This window comes from Bactrocera dorsalis, chromosome 5, assembly GCF_023373825.1.
Source record: "Bactrocera dorsalis isolate Fly_Bdor chromosome 5, ASM2337382v1, whole genome shotgun sequence".
NCBI classification, from domain to species: domain Eukaryota; kingdom Metazoa; phylum Arthropoda; class Insecta; order Diptera; family Tephritidae; genus Bactrocera; species Bactrocera dorsalis.
The window spans coordinates 28,024,912-28,049,593 of NC_064307.1; the positions used below are offsets into that span (position 1 = coordinate 28,024,912).

Consider the following 24,682-nt stretch of genomic DNA (forward strand, 5'->3'; position numbering starts at 1 on the left):
ATTTTAATGCGAACCCTAAATCGTTTAACTATGAAAGGCAGAGATGAAGGCAGCCATAAAGTTGTATTCAATGGGGAACGCTACAAAGCCATTATTAAGGGCTTTTCCTTGCCTGAATCTGAGGATGTGTATGAGGACGACCTTCGGTTGCAACAAGGCATGTATAGCTGACAATACAGCTAAGGAAAAAATTGGTTTATTGAAGGAAACTTTTAATAGTCTACTAGTCACTTTTTAGCTGTGAGGCCCATTTTACATTGACTGTTGGCATAACCTGTAGTTTATTTTCGAAGAGAATTTTCGGCGAGTTATTACTCATAACACCCAATTGCTCGGGATAATTATACCCTGAACAGGGTTAATTAAGTTTGTCACGAAGTTTGTAACACCGAATCGATGTAAATGGATATCAAATGCCAAATAGTACTTCAATTTTTGAGATATCGAACTAATAGGCTGCTATATACATTTCTGGCCTAGGCAACACTAAGTGTTGCCAGGTGCAATCTGACATTTCCATTGGAAAGATTGACATTTTTTAGCATAACATCACTCAGAACGTTTTGTCATTTAATCGTGAATTGTTTTATTTACAGGGAATTAAAAAATTCATCTCGGCCAAAAAATGGAATTAACTCGTGAACATTTTCGTGCGATCATTTTTCACAACTTTCGACGTGGATTATCACGACAAGAGTGCATCGATGAACTAAAATCTTTGTATGGCTATGAAGCACCATCCTATAGCACTGTGAAAAACTGTTACAACGAATTCAATCATGGCCGACGCTCGCTCAAAGACGAATTCCGTGAAGGTCGTCCAAAAACAGCCGTTGTGCCAGAAAACATCGATGCCGTACGTGAACTGATAATGCAAGACCGTCATGTAACATACCTTCAGATAGAGGCATGCCTATGCATTTCTCCCACCAGCATACATTCGATATTGCATGAACACCTGTGGCCGTAAAAAAGGCTCGTGTGGATTGGTGTAAAGATATGCTGAAAAAATACGATCGCGGTGCTTCAAAAGACGTTTATAAGATCGTCACAGGTGACGAATCATGGATCTATGCGTATGAGCCCGAAACAAAACAGCAATCGACCGTGTGGGTCTTCCAAGACGAGCCAAATCCAACGAAAAAAAAAACATTTTCGTTGATAAATATTCCTATTTTCATTATTAGGCCAGAAATAGATGAATAGAAGAGGTGTAGTGTTCCACCAGAATAATATGATACCACATACAAGTTTGATGACTCGCCAAAAACACAATTGGACTTCAAAAACCACTTGGACTAGTTTCTTGCCTGCAAGGATTAAACGTTATATGATGAAATCAATCTCTTGCCCAAAAGATAGCAAAAGTATTGGATCAAAATAAAGAATATATAATTTCATAAAATATTCTACGCAATAAAAAAGTCGTATTTACAAAAAACGAAATTACTGAGAGAACGACCCAATATAAAATATGAGCCTGCACCTCATGGCAATTATAAGTAGCTTGTGTATAACCGAAGTTAACATTTTTTCTTATTTTTTTTATATAAATGAAACAATATTTATTTTTATTTAATATTGGAAAAGATGTTTTTATTTAATAATGTTTATTTATTGTATAGTCTAGATGATGGTTTTGATTTTTTTTTTAATTTATAAATTATTTTTGTTGGTTTTGCATTATCACTTTGTTATGTGTATAAGTAGTATGTACCGTAAAGAGAATACGTTATAATAATTATGATATACAATTGTTTGTATGTATGTATGTTTATTTTCGTAAAGTAGTTATATGTAAAGTACTTGTGTGATTTCTTGCTTTCTTCATTTTCTTTATGTAAGTAGTACAAGTATATGGGCTTAGCAACTGTTTATAAATACAAAGCAAATTAAATATTTAACGTACATATATATTTAATGTTTATTTGTAAAAGTAAGTGCATACGTATGTATGTATAATTGTAGTAGAACATTTTGTAGTTGCGAAGCAAATGTAACAGTAAATATTAATTTTATTTTCAAATGTTAAAAAATGTGTTTAAAATATATATTATCTTTGCAGCGTTAAATATTTTGTTTGAAAAAATATTTTATTTATGCAAATTTTTTTTGCAACAGGGTAATCGGATTTTAGTATACATATATGTACATATATGTGCTCATTACAAAAAATAAAATAAAAATTACTAAAAAAAAAACAATTTTTTAAACTACCAAAAAAATAAATAAAGCAAAATAAAAATAAAAAAAAATAAATAAAAATAAAAAAAAAATAAATAAAAATAAAAAAAAAATAAAAATAAAAAAATAAAATAAAAAATAAGAAAAATTAATAAAACAACATAAAAACTGATAAAAAAAAATACAAAAAAAAAATTATAAAATACAATAAGTTAATGTTATTGATAAAATTATAAATATTACAATAAAATAAAACATTATTAAAATCTTAAACGAAAAATACTGTTTTTAATAAATATTAAAATATTTTAAAAAGTTTATTAATTAAATTTAAGCCAATAAGTACTTAACTATTTTTTTATAGGAATTCATAATCAAAATAATATAACAAAAATTATCACTTCGAAATAAGGTTAAATATAAAACTAAATTTCATATAAAAATTATAATATTCATAAAAAAATTAAATTTAATAAAAAAAATATAATAAAAAATAATAATAAAAAAAAATGTAATAAAAAAAAAATTACTAAAAAAAAATATAATAAAAAAATACTTTGGTTGTTTGTGAAAATATTAGCTGACCGCTTTTAAATACTGTTATAATTAAATTTACTTAAACAAAATTATAAAATTTGTTTTGATTATAATTTTTAAGCAGCAATTTTGTCTTGATCAGTTGCCTTTAATTTATTTAAATAAAAAATGGAAAAAAATTATTATTATTATCGCGTTTTATTTATTTATTAGAAAAATTGTAAAATAATTTAATAATAATAATTTAATAATAATAATTTAATAATAATAATTTAAGTGTAATAATTTAATAATAATAATTTAAGTGTAATAATAATTTAAAATTAATGAATTGAGAAAAAAACTTGTTAAAATTAGAAAAAAACTTGTTATTAATTTTTTTCAATTAATTACAAAATTTTTTTAAACATTTCTACCTTTAGAAGGTTTTATTTTAGGTCTAGAATTAATGAAAAATTAAAAATAAAAATAAAAAATAAATATTATTTAAAAAAAATTATTATTGTTATACAAAAAAAATTATTAAAATTAATAATTTAATGAAAATAATTATAAGAAAAAATATGAATTAAAATTGCTAAAAATTTAATAAAAATTCACAACATAAAAATTTATAACGAAAAACAAATAATTAATAATATTACTTAATATCTGCTGAAAAAATATATACGCACATATATACCATCTGTATATATAACGATTACGCTGTTGCAAAAATGCTTTATTTCGCACTTAATGTCATAAACTGCTCTCAAAAGGCGCAATAATATGCTAAGTTGGTTTTAACTGTTAGTCCACTGTTAGTATCCGTGTGTGTGTGTGTCGAACTTTTGCCTCAAAGGCATAGCTTTAGCCGTCTGCGCTTGCTCACCCACGCTGCTAAGCGCATTTTCTACATTATATACTTGCGTCATATATATACTTAACTGCCACATACAAATTGCGTTATGTGTTTTCAACAATACATATGCACTGCATTAGGGTGCGAATGTTTGCAAATAACATGTGTCACTTATAGTAAAAATAAAATGTTACACATTTTTTGTTAAAAGCTTTAAGCCTATGACATACATACACTAATATACTAATATTAATAAAATGAGTATGTTTAGTAACGGCATTTGCGCCGCTGCCAGTGTGGCATGCTGCATATGCGCACGTGTGTGTGTTTGTCGTGATATTATTTAGTTTCGCTTGTTGGACAACATTTGACCAAACTTCTGTTGTATTTGTATGCTAAGCATTTAATTTTATTTTAATTTTTTTCTTTTTATTTATTATGATTTTAGTTTTATTTTTAACGCAATTGCCTTGTATTTACGTTTTTGCTTACTTTTTATTGTAGAAAATAAATGTTTTTTTTTTCATTTTTATTTGTAATATATAATTTTTATTTAATATATATATTTTTATTCATAATATTATTGTTTATTTATAATATTTTTTGGAAACTTACTTGTATAAAATATTACTAGAATTATATTATATTTTGTATTAAAAATTAACACATTGTTTATTTATTTTTCAACTCAATTTTTTTGTTTGCTGTTTATATTTTATCTTTATTTATATTTTTGTATTTCAATAATTTTTACTTTTATTTATTTTTTTCATTTCCTTACGCTAAGCTTAAGTGTTACAGAATGTTTTATGAACCAGAAAAAATAAATATTTTTCAAATGTATTTTATGCTTGTATTTAAACTAAAAAAAAATATTTCTCAACGAACTGCAGTTAATTTGTCTGTAGTTCGTAGGTATGAGTGCTGAATAAAAGCAAAAATATAACTACATTTTATTAAGTACTTGGTTTTTTATATACTTTTTATTAAATACGCGCTGATTTCTTCATTTTATTTCAACATTTTTTACTTTATTGGTGACTGCAGGTTTTAAAACTAATTTAAGGCTGCGCTAAATAATTAAATAATGAAATATTAAAGAAAATGAAATATTGATAATATTTTCCATAAATATATTTAAGCTAAAAAAAATAATTTTTTATATTAATTTATTTTTTTTACATAAACAATTTTTTTTTTATTAATAATGGTTTTTTTTTAAATATCATACTAGTTGGAAAATTGCATGCTTAAGTCAGCGTATCAAACGGAATTATTTTTATGCAAGCAACTTTTCGAAATTTACTTGCAACTGCGTTATAACGTGGCACAATAGTGTTTTGTTGAATTTTTAATGCAAAATAAATCTCAATTAAAGCTGCAAATGCCGGCAAAAACGCTTATGCTTGTGTATTTATGGCCGACATGCGCAAATAATGAACTTTTAACATAACTACAATTTTCACCTAAAATGCAAAATAACGTAACCTCACTTTTCATAAGTTTACAGGCGAAGGAAAAATGATATAATATATAGTATAACCACTCATATTGAAACAAAATTTGAGTTTTTGGTTATATAATGGTTATACAATGGTTATATAGTGGTTATACAATGGTTATATAATGGTTATATAGTGGTTATAAATTGGTTATATCTGACAGTGGAAGCTGAAAATATATGCAATATGATGTAGTGTATCGTAAGCAATAACAAAAACTCAATTTTGATTTGTTTGGTGGTACGTTGTTTTGCATTTTAAATGACGAAATATGTATATACAGTATGCACAAGTAGTTTTGGGTATAAATGTGGGTATAATTATGGGTATTATGCGTAAATTCTATGTGTTTATGTCACATTTGATTTATAAAACATTTATAGCGTTGAATTATGTTATAATAACATACACGCACATACATATATCATAAGATACTAGCGTTTCAATTATTTAAATAGTTGTATAATTATTTATTTATAAAAAATATTACTTATTTTTTAAAATTAATTTATATTTTATTCTTTAAAATTAATTAAAAATATTAGTTTATCAAACTAATTGGCATTTTGTATGTTAAACATATTAATTTCTTTGTTTAATTTTTAATATAAATATATTTGCATTTTACCATTTCATACAAATGTTCATGGGTATCGCATAATACAACTTTTAAACACTTATCTAGTTACATTTTAGGTTGTTTTTTTTTAATGTTATTGTATAAAATATAATTATTATATAAAATATAATATATATTTGCATATACTAAACTAACATGGCCTCGTCATTGTTGCAGCAACAATGTATAGAATTTCACAAATATTTAATTTACTTTTTATTATAATTTTATACATACTTTGCATGCCGTGTGCGAAAAAAAAATTTATATTTTTTAACAAAAATTGCATTTTGTGGCAAAAAGAAATTAAAAACAAATAATATAGCAAATACTTACTTCAAAAAAGGCTTTTTCTTTCCTCCAAGGAAATACTTTTCACATTATTTTAAATATTAAATTTTAGAAAATTTGTGACTATTACATTTTTTGCTAAATATAATAATATTAGTTTAATATTTAAATGTTTTTTTCTTTTTTATGCGCATTTTTGTTATGAATGAGCGTTAAAGTATTTAATATTTAATAATATTATAATTATTATAATATTTAATAATAATGCATTTAAATATTTTATTTGCTTATTGTATATATTTTAAATAAAATGTTGCTTTATGCAAATTTTTTTATTTAATATCAACTTTTTAATAATTTTTTAAATTTAATATTAATGTTTACATTTTTGTATATGCGTAGATTTTGTATGTATGTATGTATGTATGTGTGTAAGTTAGCAACATATTTTTTTTATTTTGCTGTGGATTTTGTGTTTTCGTCATTTCTCATTTTTTCGTTTTGCCTATGCAAAAAATTTAATTATATGAAAATTTAAATTAAATATTTATTTTATTCAACTTTTAACTATTTACAATTTTTTTCATAATTTTTATATTAGACTTAATCTTATAAAAAGAATGTTTTTTGTTGTTGTTGTCATGCGCTGTATACATAACTATAACGGCAGCTAGCGCAGGACATGCATGTGCTGGCGGCGTAGGGGGAGTGTCGAGATAATAATTACAGACGCTGCCCAAAAAATTTAAAATTTAAAATTAAAAAATTAAAATTTATATTTTTCAAATTTTTTTAATTTAAATTTTAAAATTTTTAGTGAAATGTTGTTGTTGCAGTTTTTTACACTTTTTAAATTATTTATTTATCTTTTTTTATTGAATTCTTGTTGTTGTTGCAGTTTTTTATATTTTTTTAAATTATATATTTATTTTTTTTTAATTTTTGTTGTTGTTGTTATTGCAATAACTTATATTTTTTCTCAAAACACATTTTTATTGTTGTTTTTGCACTTTCTAGTTGAAAAAATTAAAAATGTTGTAGTTGTATTTTTTTACAATTTATTGTTGTAAAAAAATAATGCTACTGCCCTGCAGCCGATTTAGTTTCAACCTCCCTCAATGTCACTCTCTGCCCAAACTGTGCACTCCTTCACACCGATAAGCGCCCCAAAAACACACTAGACTATTTATTTTTGTTAAAAAAAAAATTCTTTACACTTTTTAAATTTATTTTATTTTTGGAATGGTCTTAATTAAGTTCACTTCACAATGCATGTCTTTGACTTTTGCTACACTACGCTCTTCCACCACTTGCGCCCCCTCTCTCTCTCTCTTCCTGCTGTTTGCACTCTTTCTCCTACCTCCTCGCTTTACATACTTCCACACACATTATCGCCTGGGCTTGCTCATGGAAATTCGCGCGCTCACATTTTAAGCGCCGATTCGTTTTCGTTTTCGTTTTTATTTTTGTTTTTATTTTTTGTTAAATCGATTTTAAATGCATTTTCTCAAAGTAGGGGTCTCCATTTGATAGTTATCATAGTAAAATTGTAGAAAAAAGAGGAATAAGTTTGAATGTACATATGTATATATGGTTGATTGAGAGCGCAGTGATAATGTGTGTGGCAGTATGTGTTGTTGTTATAACAAAACCGACAGTAAAACACCGTTTTATGACTTTGAAACTCCACCTACACTCAAACGGCAGCGTTTGCGCATAATAATTGTCTAATAATGGCATAAACGCACACCCCACCGCACTCGCGCCCTGCGGCCGCACCGCAACCATATACATCCTGCCGCTCAGAGCAAAAGCTAGCCACAATGCCATTAGCATTAATTCAATTTCCTGTACACAAACGCGTTGGTCAGCGCGCACACTTCCGTAACCGAAAGCGGACTTTGAATATTGGCAACAACAACAACAACTGCAACAACGATAGCAGCGTGGTGGATAAACATGTTGTTTAATTTGCGCTCGACCTTCGGCGGCGATGTCCCACATAATTTGCAGCCATGCAGCTTAATTGGCACTGCCCTTGCCGTTTATACGGCGAAATCGCCCTCACCCCAGGACATCTTATAATCATCTATATTGAACAAATCTAAGATGTCACCGGGTGCGCCGAAGCTGTCACTGCCCGCCGTGGTCATTGCGCTCTCACCCATGCCGCCCAAGCCCATCATGGTGCTGCCATCGCTGAGGCCACAAATGGACATTTGCTCACCCATGCCCATGGAGTTGGAGTTGTTCGCCTGCATGCCGCACGTCGAGGAGCTGGCGGCGGCGGATGTTGGTGTAGTACCGCCCAGACCGACGCCACTCACCATGCCACCGCCAATGCCCCCCAGACCCATGGAGGTCTCGCCGTTCACCAGGCAACCGCCATTCAGCATGCCGCCGCCGCTGCCGCTATCACCGCTGCCAAATGGATGTGGCGGTGTGTTGATGTTGGAGTCCGGCGAAAATGCGGAGAAGCTGAAGGAGCCTAGCGGGTTATCGAAATCATCGCACACATCCATGGGGGTGGCGTTGAAGTGATTATCGCTGTGGCTGTGCGTGCGCGTATCACTGTCATGCAGATTGAGACCGGGGTCGCCGCTGTTGCTTACCTCACTGCCGTTGCAATTGTTGTTGTGGTTGTTGTTGTGTGGACTGCCCGCGTTGCCACTTAATATGCTGTGATTGTGTGAGAGATTATTATTATTATTGTTGTTGGCAATGGCTTCTTGCTCGCTGACTTGCGCGAGCTGCGCCACAAAGCTTTCGGCATCGAAATCCACGTCGGCGGCGCTCAACACGTCACGTGCGCAATTATTGTGTTGCAATTGATGGTATTGCGGCTGTTGTGATTGTTGATGACTCTGCTGTTGCTGTTGTTGTTGTTGTTGCAGTTGCTGTTGTATAAGCTCATTGATCGATGGCTGCAAGCTGGGATTCATGTCACGCCGCAGCCCATTTAGCGTGTGTGTGGCAACATTGGCGGCAGCCGTTGCCGCCACCACCACGTCGACGCCATTGGCGCTCTTGCCGTCACCGCTGGAATGATGTAAGTGCTGTTGGTGGGCTGGATTAAGACCACCGCCGCCACCGTGCGCTGTGAAATTGCTTGCATCATCACCGATATCCATCTCCAACTGTTGCGACATCAACTCGAACAGCTCGAATTCATCAAAGTGATTAAGCTTGGCATTCGGACTGGCGACATTGTGTGACATAACCACCTTCTCGGGTGAACTGCTCGCCTTGCTCAGCATATCGTGATGCGTGGGCGATTGATGCTGTTGCTGTAAGTGTACGCCCGGTGTAGACGCTTGCGGCGGCGGTGTGGCATGGTGTTGCTCCAGAAATATGTCCAAAGTCTTAGCCACGCTTTCGGCGTCGATATGTGCATCCGGCTGTAAAGGCGAGGCCATGTCGATATTGTCAATGAAGCCGCTGTGTAAGGGAGAATTGATGGCGTTGGACGGCATATCATTGCAGCCGCCGCTCAGCAACTGAAACACGCTGTCCATGTCACGGTGTGCCTGCTGTTGTTGCTGCTGATGTTGACCACTAGGTGTTGTGTCCATCGGTTGCGTTACCATAGTGCTTTCCGGCATTGGGCTGCTGCGTGGCTCCTGTTTGGGCACGAGTGCGCCCGACGCGGCCAGCACGTCCGCGGCGGTTTGCAAGTTTGCGTTGGGGCTGAATATCAAATTGCCGCTCATGTCTGTCATAAGCGCATTGCTGCCGCCCGGCGTGAGCGGTGTCACGGGTGTGATGGGCTCTAGTACGCTTTCGGGCAGGTCACCCTGCTTGACGAGTATATCCAGCACATTGGTGACCTTCTCGGATTTGACCGGATTCTTGCGTTTGCTAGTCGTCTGCGTAGTCACCGAGTGCGTGGGCGCATGTGGTGTATTGCGTCCCGTGTTGGGCTCCTCTTTGATCTTAATCTGGGCTAGGTTAGCTTTGGCGGCCAATTGCTTAGTTGCCTCCTCGTATTGTGGCGGCGGCGGCGGTGGCGGCGGTAGGTTGTGTGGCTTAATATCCAGCTGTATGATTTGTTGTGTGGGCTGGAAGAGTCGATTGTGATATTGCTGCTGATGCTGTTGTTGTAGTTGTAATTGTTGCAGTTGTTGTTGTGTAATCACCGGCTTCGCTTCGATCAGCTGATGCTGTGGCTCATGTCCGGCTGGCGTGGCGATCGGAAAGAGTATGCTCGGCAATGAGCTCGTGCGCTGATGTCCATTCAGCAGTTTCTTCGTAGCTGGACTGGCATTGGCCAGCGAAATATTGCCAATCGTGTGCGCTGTCATATGCTGATCGTTTAGACCAACCAGAAATATTGTTTGATTGCCTTCGTTCCACACGAGTCCCAGATTGTTGTGCGTCTTCGCCGTCAAGGGTATTTGATTAGCGAGTATTGTTGTTGTCCCGGCGACGTTATTTGTATTGGCAGCATTTGTATTGCACTTATTCATAGCGTTGTTGTTGGAATTTTTTTGACGCGCCGCATTCGGCAGCTTCTTCATGTCGTCGAGTTTCGCCGGGGTGGCCGCCGCTGTCGTCACGGTTGGAATGAGTAAAGTTTGTGTCTTTTGCGTGGTGGTGAGCAGACGCAGTTGCGCCTGCGCCTGTGCCTGCGCCAACGCTTGCGCCTGCACTTGTTGTACGTGTTGTTGTTGCGCCTGCGCTTGTGCTGCGGCCGCTGCGGCAGCTGCTGCTTGCTTTTGCTTCTGTATTTTCGCCTCCAGTTGCTGCTTCACGACCATTTTCTGACTCATCGCTTGCGGTGTCACCGCTGTAGTGTTGCTGTTGGCGGCGGCTTTGTGCGCGGCCGCATTTGTGGCATTGGCCTTAGTGGCATGAGATTTGACTGTGACCACTTTAGTGGCTGGCAACGTTATGTTCTCTTTTATCTGCGGCAGCATAGCGAGCGGTGCGCAATGTGGTGCGGTTGTGGTGGTGATCAGCGTTATCTGTTGCGTGGGAAGGGCGTTCACCACCTGCGCTGTCACCGTCTGTTGTTGGGGATGCTGCAGATGCTTCTGCTGTTGGCTGCTTTGTTGTTGCTTCTGTCGCATCTGCTGCAACTCCTGCTGAGAGCGTTGCAGTTGGCGCTGCAGCTCATCAATTTGGCGCTTTTGTTCGCGCACCAAGTCGTCGTTCGTTAGAATGATGGTAGCGGCCTGCGGTTTCGGCTGTAGTATGGTTTGCAGCGGCACCGGACGCGGCGAATCTACTTGCTGTACTATGTCCATTTGCTCATGCTCGAGATTACGGCGCTCCGGTGACATGGCCGCTGGATGCGGGGAGTTGACAATCATGGGCACGGGCAGCTCGGCACTTATTGTCGTGTTGGTGGCGTCCATCGCTTCAGCGCCTGCTGTGGAAATCATCTCGGACGAAGCTGTGGAAGCCGGTGTGTTCACAATTGTCGAGCACTCGGTGACGTCAAGCGGTAAATATGGTTTGAGACGCTCTATTAGTTGCGGCTTAGGGCCCGATACCGGTAGATTGCGTCGCTTCAGGTGCATTTTCAAATCGGATACCTTCATCTTTTCCAGCCGTGAGATATCTGTTACGGAGCAGGTAGACTCAGCGTAACTCGTGGCCGGACTCGGTGGTATGGAAGAAGTGACCGAAAGCGCCGGCGACGGTAGCGGCGGTGGACGTGGCGTGGAAATTATGGAAAATGTCGAGTTAGCCGGTGAAGCTGTACTGCTTGCGCCTTCACTTACCGCCGTAACGTTGGACAAGGGTGTCGCTGGTGCTGGTGAGGGCAGCGCTGTTGACAGTTTTGTGGCTGTTGCTGCGGTTGTGGCCGCTGCTGTATTCGACTTAGCCACTGTTGTGACCAAACCACCATTTGCTGAAGCATTGATGCTACTGCTTGCTGCTGCCGCACTGGCTGCTGGCACGATAGACTGATTCTTGTTGAGTGTTTCAAGAAATTTGAGCAAGCAATTCTGCTGTTCCAACATTAATTGGTAGGATGTCTCCTCGGGTTGACTGCTTTCGCTGCTTAGTTTCTGCGATGCATTCGGCGGACCCTTATACTCGTGAAATTTAATTGTACGCGCCTTGCAGGCCGGCTTTGACTTTGATTTCTTGCGGTTCTTCTCCTTACCTGGAGCGTCTGATTTTGCCAGCGACAACTGGCAACTCAATGGCGGTAGTGATGTGAGTGTTTGTGGTGGCGAAGCAATGGAGGATAGCGGACTCAGTGTCGATGTGGTCGACGTTAGCGAAGCAGGCGAGGAGACCATTGACAAAAAGCTACCTCCAGGGCTAGCTGACGGTCCGGCCACCGACTGGCAGAGTTCCTCAAAGAGATTCGCTGTTTCTTGTTTCACCTGTACGCTACTAGCGATAGACACCGCTGGCGGTGGTGGTGGCGGCGGCGGTGGCACCGCATTTACTTTCAACGCTGGTGCGCTACTCTGTAATATCGGCGCAGATGTCACGACCACCTGGCCACCGCTTGTAGGTATGGTGAGCGCTACAGTCACTATGCCTGCCGAGGCAGCAGCCACTTGCAGCGCATCGCTAGCGCCGTCACATGCAGCTTGCTCATCAGCGCGTGGTGGCGTCTGACGCGTATCGCTTTCTGAGCTCTGCGAGTCATCCTCGTATGTCACGTAACTGTGTGGATGCTGTGGTCGCGTTAGTAGTCCCTCACTTGTTGCCTTGAATGATACTAGACCCTCTTTGACAATCTTCTCAATAGGTTTTTCTGTATGTAAGATATTCTTCTTGATGAGCTCGAGCGGTCCGGGCCGGTGCTGTATCTGTGAGTTCAGCTGGTCGGCTAAGCGTGCTTTCTTCAGCATACGCTGTTTCTCCGCCAAGCTCGGATCGATATGACACTCATCCTCTTCCAATATGTGACGTCGCTCGAGGTCTTCGCGATTCGGACGCTGCTGTATTTTGGCCTTCAGCAAATCGCTGGTCTTGGCACGCTCCAGCTGTTTGCATTGCTCGTGTATGGCGGGTGAGGTTTTCAAGGCTGCAAACAAGAAAAGCGAAATAAGTAACATATATTACTAAGAATTATAACAGCCTACAAAAAGCAAATACGCTTAAAACTTAGCGGAACTCTGCTTACAAAAAAGCTTTAGATTTAAAAAGAGTACTGCTCTGGTAGTACATCTCGGTGCGCCATCTGTTTACCCAGCCTCATACATATGTACTATATTACGCGCAAAAATATGCACTGTCAAACACAAATGCCTAAGGCATTAATCCTCTTTCAAACGTGCAAATAAAGATGTATTCGTATTTAAATGAGGACGTAATGTAGGCGTGAAAAGATGGCGGCGGCAATTTAAATTCAAATTGAATACGAATTTTATTTATGTACACGCCCTTTACTTGCTTTTGCCAGAGCGCATAGCTTCGCGGTTTTTTACCTTTGTTTACACAACCGTCTACGATGTCTGCCGCCGAAAAGTGCCTGCCAAATCCCAAAACCTGAATAATATTTAAGAAGGAGCCGTGGTAAATATTGATGAGCAGATAAGAAAAGAGCACTACCATTAGAGAGAGGCCGATAGCTAAATAAATATTTGGAGATGGGTTTATTTTAGAGGACATTATTGGCAGAGTCATTCCATGTCACAGTGTCACTAAACATTGAAATGAGAAGCCGAAAATATCGCGTACAGAAAATACTCAAATTCTGGTATGCAAAATAAATCAAGCGTCGCACGAAACCTTATCAATATTTAGATGAAACCGATAATAAAGCTCTACTTCCAACCTAGAATTTCATTTATATTCAATATCGATTGATTATTTCTGACACTTAGGGTAGATTTCATCCGTTTTTTTGTGCTCCGTGTATAATTCTACGTTTATTTTTGAAAAGCACATACACTCAAGCCTTCTCGAAATCTATAAAATCATTGAGAGTAAAACTCACTTAATCCCTCCTGAAATCTAATAAGATCTTTGAGAGTAAAACTCCTATGTAAATATACCTCTTGAAAAAATATCTATGAAGCCACTTAAACTACATTAAACCAGAAAGTACAAGTCTAACGCTACAGATTATGAAAGAAATCTTTTTTGAAAAAACAAGTAACTGATTTTATCCACACCTCTGAAGAACAACAAGAATGAAGAACGTTATTCAAAAGCTTACCCAACGACACCTAAAAAATACTACCTTAAACAAGAAATGCGGCTGACATCACTAGACAGCGTGCAAGAAATTAAATAATATTTTTACACTTTATGTGATGAAGTCGCGCAATGTAAAGCATTTTAAAAGTACTCAACCAAACTAGGCGCCAAAGCGTGCATTTTGGGGCATTTATTTTTATCCGCTATATTTTCATAAACTAATAGTTGGCCATTGGGGGGTTGTATTTATTTAGCTAAATGGCTTGGAAAACAAATGTCAACTTGCAGACTGACAACAAAATATGTCTACTGCAGATGTAAGAATTTATATACGCTTTCATCCTACAATGATTTTTTTATATAATATTTTGGTAATTACTCGTAAGTTTTGTTTCAACGACACTTTGCTAGACGTTTTTCGATATAATAGGATAGAATACATCTAATATTGTATATAAGGCCAATATAAAGATTTGGTTAGTAACCATTGCTACCAATCTATGATTGCTCGCATAGTTCTGGTTTGGTAAAAACATCACTACTCAAGCTTAATTTCAAGTTTTTTGATAATAATTTTCAATTTTAGTGATAACTGATTTCTGTTTTGTTCAATAGTATAAAATATTTTGGGCTACTACCAGAATTGGAATAATATATTTAAAGATAACTTCAATTGGAACACTAAAAACAAAAAACTTAGTGACGAATGAAGCTAACAGATGAGTATTCGGCCGGAAAAAGCAATAAATTTTAAAAACCGATGAGCAAACTGAAGTCATGACAGTAAAAAAACCACACCTTAGAATTGAAATAATTCTTAAACATATCTGTGGTGGTCATTTCTGTCATATGGTATATGCAATACATTGTGACAAAAAAACACCCGGAAGTTGTAATTAAATTTCCTGGGTAAACGATATTTCAAAAATATGTAGGCTGCTGAGTTGATAGTACTGTTATTAATATTAATCAAATATGAACGCGATCTGTCAACCAGTTTGTTTTCAGCAGCTGCTTAAGTCGGTACACCTTTGTAGTGCGTTGAAATTTTTACAATAGACAAAAATATCGAACAATAGATTTGTCTCAAATTATGTATTTCTAACCAAAATTCGGAATCGTTGCGGATGTTGGAAAAGGCTTACGGTGATTCAGTTTTGACAAAAACACAAGTCTATGAGTGGTACAAAGCCTTCAAAGGCGGTCGAGAGATTATTGAAGACAGATCTCGTTCTGAACGACCTTCGACCACTTCAGCTGATGAAAGTGTTAATCCAATAAATACGTGGTGCTTGAAAATCGTCAAGCAAATGATAGAAAGATGGAAAGAGAGCTCGACATCTCTCTTGGAACCGTTCGAATAATTTTGGTGGATATTTCTAATATTTTTGCTCGACTACTTTTGATATAGCTGAATTTTTTTTCAAAAGCAGTACCATAAACAGGTCTCTTTGTACAAGTTTGAACGGGCGAATTCTGATGCCACATTTATGGAGAGCATTAAACCTACCGATGAGACACGAGTTTGACATGCAACAATCATGGAGGGGAAAAAACGAGCTAAAACCAAAAAACCGCGCCAAAGCCGATCTAAAATCAAAGTAATTCACATTGTTATCTTCGATATTCGTGGTTTAGTGTGTCATGAATTTTTTTTGTAGGGACAGTTGATCAATAAGGTGTTCTATTTGACCATATTGAGACGTTTGCGTAAGTACATTCAACGAAAGCCGACGGAATTTCGGAATAACAATTCATGGATTTTACTCGATGATAATACACAAACGTAACGAGGCACGTTTGTGACCGAATTTAAAGCCAAAAACGCAATGAATGCCATCATCAGCCACCATATTCCAGAATTTGTTCCGTGTTGTCTTTGTTTTTGGTCCCTAAACTGTAATTATCGCTCCTTGGAATCCGTTGTCCGTCGAACGAAGAGATAAAACAAAATTCGTTAAATGAGCTGAAGGTCTTCCCAAAAAGTGCTTTTGAAAAGTGTTTCCAGGACTGGAAAGCACGTTGAAAAAAGTGTATTACATCTGGTGGGCAATACTTTGAAGGCGACAAAATAAATATTAATGAATAATTAAGTATTTTGGGTTTTATTTACAATTCTGGGTACTCTTACTGTATAGCAGACAACACTTTCAACTCCAGCTCGCACTTTTTTCTTTTACAACAAATTACTTTCCTCGATGGTATAGGGGCCAGTAACACAAAATATATAGAGTGTAACTAAGTTTCAAATTGCATTTGAAACAAATTACTTTCCTCGATAGTATAGTGATCAGTATCATGAATATTGTAACACTTCCACTTGTATAATCTAATACTTTCAACTCAATTTTTCACTTTTTCATTTGTAGCAAATTTTTTTCCTCGATAGTATAGCGACCAGTATCAGCACCAAACTTTTAATCTAATCGCAGATGCTTACTAACACCAAATGAGGCGCTCACATAATGGAGACAAACATATAGAACGCTACAGATAGAGCATTCTTACATATGAGTACATAACCAATTGATATATATTGTATATAAAATAATACTACAAACCACAACCACCGTAAGAACTTTTTACAATGCCAAACAAAACACTACATTTGTAACTACAAACGAAAAGACAAAAAAAAAATAAGCTAAAACACTGTACGGTACTGTAGATACTTACGTGGTATGATTCCCTGTTCGACGAGCTGTGAATGTGGTCGTCTCACCATTAATTTCACTTTAAGCGCTGCATCGACCAACCAAATCGTAACCACATATCACAGGATTTGCGTTGTAAGCCAAGTCACAAGTGACCGGTCAGCGAGCATGAACATTTGCACATTTTCATGCCATTTGTTGCATTTGATCATTTGACGTAAGCGAAAGCGACGAAAAGCAGCACATTAATATAAAAGAAGGAAGAAAGAAAAAATAGTAATGTATGAGTTAACCATAAGCTGTTACACAAGAGACTTGTGAAATAAATAGTTGTTGCTTCTAAATATATAGTGTTTGTAGACAACGGAGATACAATGTGCGTGTACCTGGGCCAGTTGAGCCCAGCACATTTAAGAACCACTCTCAACCGAAACTGCGGTCGTGGTAAAGCGGAAGTTTCGGTTGCTTAAATTGCAGTATATACAATAATAACAATAAACATTTTTGCGGTGCATGAATGGATCAAAGTGGAAGTTTACAAATATTGAGGACTTTCGGCTGGATTTTCTACAAATTAAATTACATAACTGAAAACATTAAATTCTGAATTTTGACATCACATCCGTTCAAGCGACTTCCTGACACAACACAATAACAACAAAAGAATGCCACCGCCCTTTCAATTACGCTGACACACACACACACATAATTCTGCTAACAGTGGGAGCGTAAGTAAGTGGAGAACGCCAGCTGTGCTGGGTGACAAAAACCGAGAGTCAAATAAACAAAAACAAAAAAAAATTGAATAAAAACAAAGAACGAAAACACACAAAGTGATTTAAGCAAAACAAAAGCAATAGAACAGAGAACAATGGTAATAAATAAGTTTATGTGTGGATGCATACACACAGAAGCCGAAAATAATATGTGTGTATGTGTAGTAAAATACAACCCTGCAAGGATATGTCGGTAGATGAAATCGAAATATCAAACAACGAGCAGCCTTCGAAAACAGTTTATACAGCAATAAATGAATATAATAAAAAATGTTCAATCAATAAAAAGTGAAGGATATACTATATATATATTACACTGATCCCACTATATCCAGTAAAAACTCGAAATTTATGAAATCAGTAACAGCTCTTAAAAACGGATTTTAAAAAAATTCGTTAAAGCGACCTATCATCACACTATGGAGGTGAAGAGTTATGATTCCAGTCAGTTCCCACGGATGATTGAAAGTATGACATTCAAGATACTTGTGGATTTACGAAATCTGCTTACACTTCGTCTTCTTCATGACAAATCTGAGAACTGCCGATTCTATTGAACTCTAGATGATTCTTCTTTACAGCAAATAAATTCATTAGTTCAAAACAGAATGTTTCAAAAAGTGATTCAAAAGAATAATTGCGATCAAGATTCACCTAAAATACTCGAAAAGTCTAGCGATTACTTCTAGTTTGATCGCGCCCAAAGCAAGCTCCTGGATTTGTTCAGAGTGCTGAAACAATATTGCAGAGATTACAATATATTTTCATTTTTATGGGTTCAATAACTTGATATAATCTATCTAAAAATGGTCCGACTTTTCTAAGTGACTTTTCAATCCGGCTTTATCATTGGCTAACTTTTTCTTCAAACGGAACAGTGTCTTAGAGGGATACAATTGAAATTGAACCCAAAGCAAAAACTCACAAAAGGTTCGGGGGTAACAGCATAAGGTCTTAGCTAAGACAAAAATAATTTGTCACAACTAGGAAACCGCGATGACAGGATAACCAACACTAAATAATGCGCAGCAAAACATAATTAATGGTAGAAGCAATATTAACAAGGGCAACGCGCTGGACGCAGACGAAAACAAAAAGAGAACTGCTGCCAACCGACTAGCAGTGAATAATCAAACAAATTTTAAGACAAAAATATGTGTGAGCAAAAAAATTTTTAATAGGAAAGAGTGCCAGTGAAAATAGGAGAACAAAAATTAAACTCAAAATTAAGGAATTAAAAAGCAGTAAAATAAAGGCGAACACATTTAAAGCTACATTTAAAGGCACATAAAAAGCCAGTAGGCGGCAGTGACGAAAATAAAAACAAATAGACAAAAGTTTAGACCGATTTGAAGGCGGTGTTGATTTGCGCCACAGTCAGTGTCAAGTTTTAATTTATTTATTTAGACTGCGTGGCAGAAGATGCGGCAGCAAAGGACATGCTTGCAGCCGCCGCAGTTAGTTACATGAGCCAGAGGACAAGTCGTGGCCCTAATAAACAGCCTAAATGAATTTGAAAAGGCGAGCAACAGCCTAGAAGTTCATATTTTTAAGACGTGCTAAAACAGACAAATGTAAATAAAACAGGCCGTCAACGTCATGGCAAGGCGCAAGAGCGTGAAATGAAATTAACACATATTTTTGAAGCAACTTGATGAGTTTATGAAATTGAAATTAATGCGGGGGATTTCTTTTGGTAGATGTTTACTGCTTCATATTAAGCTTTTCACAGACTGTTGGCGGTATTAAGTTTTTTAAGCTAGTGCAGATGTGTTAAATTATAAAAAAAATTGACATTTGGAGCAAGTGAAAAAATTTTGTTCATCATACACCATGGTGTACTAGGGAGCATTGCACACTTAATTTAGAGTTTTGCGGCACTTTGTAAATATATGCTGCTTTAAGTCACTGATTATCGATAGCACAGCAGAACTGAGGGGCAACGAATAATTAAAATTGGTAGAAAGCTTTTAAATGTCAGCAGAAATGTCCCATTTCACCCAACCAGTACATGTGCGCCTGCAATTCTCAACCATAATAAAAAACCACATTTAACGAGTATTTATAGAGTTACATTGCATACAATAAGTGGGCAATATCAAAGAAGTTATTATTTTGAGCAGTAAGAAGAATATTTTTTTTTACGTTTGAATTAAAACTCAATTCGAGTAATTTGTTAGCTTCCATACTGCCAGCTACGTAATTGTATAAAATCCTGCTTTTTTGCTCCTTTTAACTTATTCATCAACTTATGCAATACATATGTGTCCAAGCACGGTCGATGCGTACGGTTTTGAGGCACATGTGGCACTTACATTTTTTGCACTCGTTAACAATAAGACACTTTTTGACAACTGAAATGAACAAAGTGGTCAAAAGTATTCACTCTCTTGAAGTAAAAGCAGAAAATGGAGTACTTAAGTGGAAAACTTAACCACTGGGGGCTTCTGCCATCTTATGAAACAGCGCGTCAGTGCAATAATAAAGAAATCAACAACAAAGCTTAGAACAGAATGAGGGCATAGAGCAAGAACAGAACAAAAAGCAACTGAAGTGAAGTGTAAATAAAAAAATATCGTTTGAAAGATTGATATATTTATCGGTTAATGATGTAATAATACCATTATAACCACATAAGGGGTGTCTACGCCAATAAAGACGAAGAGAAGTTTCCGTGAGAGTGAGAAAGAGTTGTTAAAAATTTCTTAGTAAACTTGTGAAATACTCTGTTCAGGGGGCTTCCATTAACTTTATGTAATAACTAAACAAAATATAAATATAAATTAAAACTTTTTCAAGATGGAAAGGGAAATAGAATACAAAAATGATCCAAATGGACAATTTTAGATTATAGTCTCAAATTGATGCTCTTCTGCTTTTACAGTTCCATCAATTAGTGACAGATCTTCCACCCCATATTTATGGAGCAGTCCTTATTTAAGACGCAACCCCATATTATCCCTCATCCTCCTCGCTTGACGGTCTGATTTAGGCACACATTTTTGGAAAAGTTATCCCACCCTTCACATCTTTGTCTACCTGTAAGATGTTTTAAACTATTTTAGCATACTTAAACTCGTTGGGATACGATCCTTCTGCTGGTTTGCCTTCTTCCTTCTTCTACTACCGAAATTTCCCTTAAGAGTCCCGGTTTTTTAAGTTAATCGCAGTTAAAGTTATATATAAGATGATATGCATCAAATGTGTTGTAAAGATATATGTACATATTGTACATGTTAAGAACACCATGTCGCATGAGTAATATAGAGCATTAATGCAAGTGATTTTCACATTCAGTGTTACTCATACGACGTGGTGTACTATATGTATACAGTACTTTTAATGCTTAACTTTAACTGCGTATAACTTTTAAAGTCAAGATTTTATGTAAAAATCATTTGGTACTTTCTTGTAGAGCGGATTATTCTGTATTAGAATAACTTTTGAAAATTATAGATTTTCTAACTTTGGAGATAAAGAATTTATTGCAAAAGATTAAAAAAGTTCATATCAAATTTATGGAAAAGTAAACTAAATAAGGCACGTTTAAATTGAAAATAAAGGGCTTGATTATGCTGAATTTTTACTTTTAAGACAAAAACTTATACTTGAGGAAGCGTTCGGAGATCAATGATGGTGGTAAATATTGAATATATGTATATATGTATATACATGCATACGAAATAGTATTGCTTTTCTCCACTAAAATGCGCATCATTAAATTGACAGTAAAACTTAATAAAAATCAGCGTATCTGAACTTCAACGCCCTCCTCCAATATAAAGATACAACATATTCGCCAAGGCGTACATGGCGTATGAGCAACTTGATCAAGATTAAACTCCAGCAACCGCCATTGAAGGCAAGTAAGCTAATTTACACAACCAAATCGATTAGAATAATCCGCTCATTACGTATAAAAATGCTATCAAATTAATGCAGAGCGCAAATCACAACAAATATTTGCTCATAAACCGAATTTTTACGCCCTTTTCATGTGCAAAATGCGAAATTGCTGCCAAATTATGTTTACCAAAAAACAAAAAATATACTATATATGTATTACCTGAATATTGGCTTTTGTGAAAATTAATAACGACGGCAACTTCAAATGTTGCCGCACACATCAACAACAAACAACAACAACGTAAAAATAAACCAAATCCAAAAAATTTTCGAAAATTTTCATATTTTTTCAAAAGCCGCCAAAAAGCCTACAAGCGTCCATGAATGGTTTTTAATTAAAGAGTCTTACACACGCACGCACACGCGCAGTCGATTACACATACAGCTTGCGCCGTCACCAGCAGCGCGTAGCTCACAACATTTTGATGTGTGCCTGTCAAAAATGACGATGATGACAACCAGCTGGTGAGGTGCGCTGGGCCAGCCGCCGCTCAGCCGTTCGCTTGCATATGACGCGCCGACACTTAATTACTCAGCGCTAAGTCGAAAGCGGAAGCTGTTTTGGAGCGCAAAGGTTGCTAATACATTGTTGTACAAAAAACAACAGCAACAACGTAAATAAGAAACAACGAAATGGAAAAATTGGGAACACAAAATCATTACGTCGCATTTAGGCCAACAGCTAGACAAAGTGGATGAAGCACAACAACTATAACAACAACAACAAATGTATGTTTGTTTATTTAAAGTAGGGCACAAGTGGCTCGCTAAGTGCAAAATTTGTGCGAAAACGCAAATCAATTTTGTTTGGATTTGCCATAATATCAGATTTGTTTACGGTTAAAGCATTTTTCACATAGTTTTTCTTTTTTAGTTTGTGGTCAGTTTAGGCGGTTATATCCACTTGCCAGAGTAGAAAGGCTTTTTGAAAAATTCTTTGAAGAGTCATTTAATTAAATAATAGAAAAATTGAGTAAATATCGAAATGAAATGTGCTTTAATAACCGGTAGTTTATCAGGAAAAAAATGGAATCCCGAAGCCGATCTCTAGGTGGGACTGAGAAAAAAGATATCGATTGGATTATCTAACTGCTTAAAATTATCTCAAACTAAAAATCGAAAAAAATATTATTATTTAAAATTTTTTATTCAAAATTGTGGCTTCTCGGTTTTTATGAAAAAATTTCTACTTCAAAATGACTGAAAAAATCAAAATATGTGACCTGGTCTACGAAAAGGGAGCTAACGTGCGAAAACTAGTTTTCTGGGAAACAGCTGTTAAAAATAAACAACATCCAACAACCATCCGAATCAACTAAAAAGTGAAAATTGATTTTTTTGACACCTAAGCCCCCTTTCGTAGACCAGGTCACATATATTATCGTAAATCTTATCTTATCATTAACATTACTCATTACTCTGAAAAAAATATCAAAGGAGTTCGTTTGAAAATTTCACGGCTATTGGTTCAGTCTTTTCGGTGGAATTTCAAGAAAAAGTCTTTACAGTTTGAGGAGCTGATTACTTCAAGTTTAAAGAATTCTTACAAATACTCACATATCTTCGAAATTATCTACCGGATCAACTCAAAATTTTCAGCGAACATTTCTAAATATATGTGCATTCAAAATTGGCCCAAAAAATATTTTTTTTTTAATTCACAATCCTTCTTCGATTATTTAACGTTATCTCCATTAAGAGCTCTCACTCCTTTTTGTTTTTCAGTTCCCCCAAAACTCCCGAAACTCGCAGGAATTTTAGGATAAACGTTTATTGAGAATTCTACGCACAAGATTCCATAAAAAGTCTTGAAAATTAACCTTTTTCTACTAAAAATGAAATAGCTTTCACACGTGACTTCAGATCGGTGAGATAATATGGCAGGAAGCTCTGTTTGAATACCCTTCTGATACACGAAACTTAAGAGAGAAAAACAGAGAGCAAAGATTTTCAGACATACAATATTATTTCTACCAACATTGTGAAGTCCGAACTGACTGAAATAATGGCCTGTTGGATTTCTTCACATAGCTTAAGGAAAAAAATTTAGACAGTTGCCACCTGTTCGAAAAATACTTATAATAATATAAAAAACCGATCAACCAATTTTCAATAGAATCTCCGTCGGATGACTTGCATGAAAAAATTTAATTTAATAAAAAAATTTAGAAACTTGCCACCTGTTTGAAATTATATGCAAAAAATGTGACTAATCATACACGAGTACAGAAGGGTGATAATCTGTTAAAGCGATTAGAAAAGGTAACACTTTCGACAATTTTTTTCGTTTGGGCAGGTTGCCACCTATTAAGAAAATGTATTTTTTTTTTTAATTGGGTACACCAATTAATTACTTTGAGTACAGTCAATTTTGTAGCTATAAATATTTTTGAAGGGTTGCCACCTGTTTGAAAAAGTTTAATGATAAAATCCGATTAATCAATTCAATGAATCTTTGTGGGATGACTTGCATTGAAAAATTTAATTGAATCAAAAAGTTTAGAAACTTGCCACCTGTTTGAAATTTTTTTCAAAAAAGATGACTAGTAATATATATCAGTACAGAAACGCTATAAGCAGAAGCGGGTTATAAATGCGAACATGTCCGACTATTGTTGGGAGGGGTTGCCACCTATTAAGTAATATTTTTTTTGTAATTGTGAAGACCAATTAATTACTTTGGTAATTGCAGCGTAAAATTTTTTCCTTCTTAAAAATATTGTTTTCTTAAAATTAGGGTTTTTTATGAGCATTGCCACCTATTAAAAAATATATTTTTAGTAAGTACATCAATTAATTACTTTGATAAGGGTGCCGCAAATTTTATAGCTGTAAAAGTATTTAAGGGGTTGCCACCTCCTTAAAATTATCGTTTTCCTAAAATTAGCAAATTTTTTCATGAGAGTTGCCACTTATTTAAGAAAATATGCTCTCATCAAAATTTGAAAGAACACTTAATTTTGACATACGAGTAAATATGTAAATTTTATAATTAAAAAAATGTTTGCAGTGTTGCCACCCCTTAAAATTTTTTCCTAAAATTATTATGACAAAAGCAATATTTCAATATGGTGTAAGGCTTGAAAAAGACGCAAGAATTGCAAATATTTTAGGAAATAGTTGCCACATGTTTTAAATATTCTATTTGGTTGAATTGATACAATATTTTCAATATTAACACTAATATTTGAAAGTAAGCTCATAAGTATAAAACATAAAATGGAAATGTAAAAATTAACGTTGCATTAATAAAAGTAACG

General features: G+C 35.5%; 1 protein-coding gene across 2 annotated transcripts in view; it reads right to left on the reverse strand.

Moving 5' to 3' along the window:
* Window positions 1–6,131: 6,131 nt before the first annotated feature.
* LOC105225056 (uncharacterized) overlaps window positions 6,132–24,682 on the reverse strand; it is a 179,756-nt gene continuing 161,205 nt past the window's right edge. Inside the window, exons 4-5 of one of the 2 annotated variants that reach the window (XM_011203373.4) lie at window positions 16,763–16,828; window positions 6,132–12,968 (exon numbers count right to left, since the gene is read on the reverse strand). In XM_011203373.4, the coding sequence (XP_011201675.2) occupies window positions 8,020–12,968; window positions 16,763–16,828 (5,015 nt within the window). In that variant the 3' untranslated portion in view covers window positions 6,132–8,019. The remainder of the gene's footprint in view (window positions 12,969–16,762; window positions 16,829–24,682) is intronic. The other variant, XM_011203374.4, reaches the window with a different exon arrangement.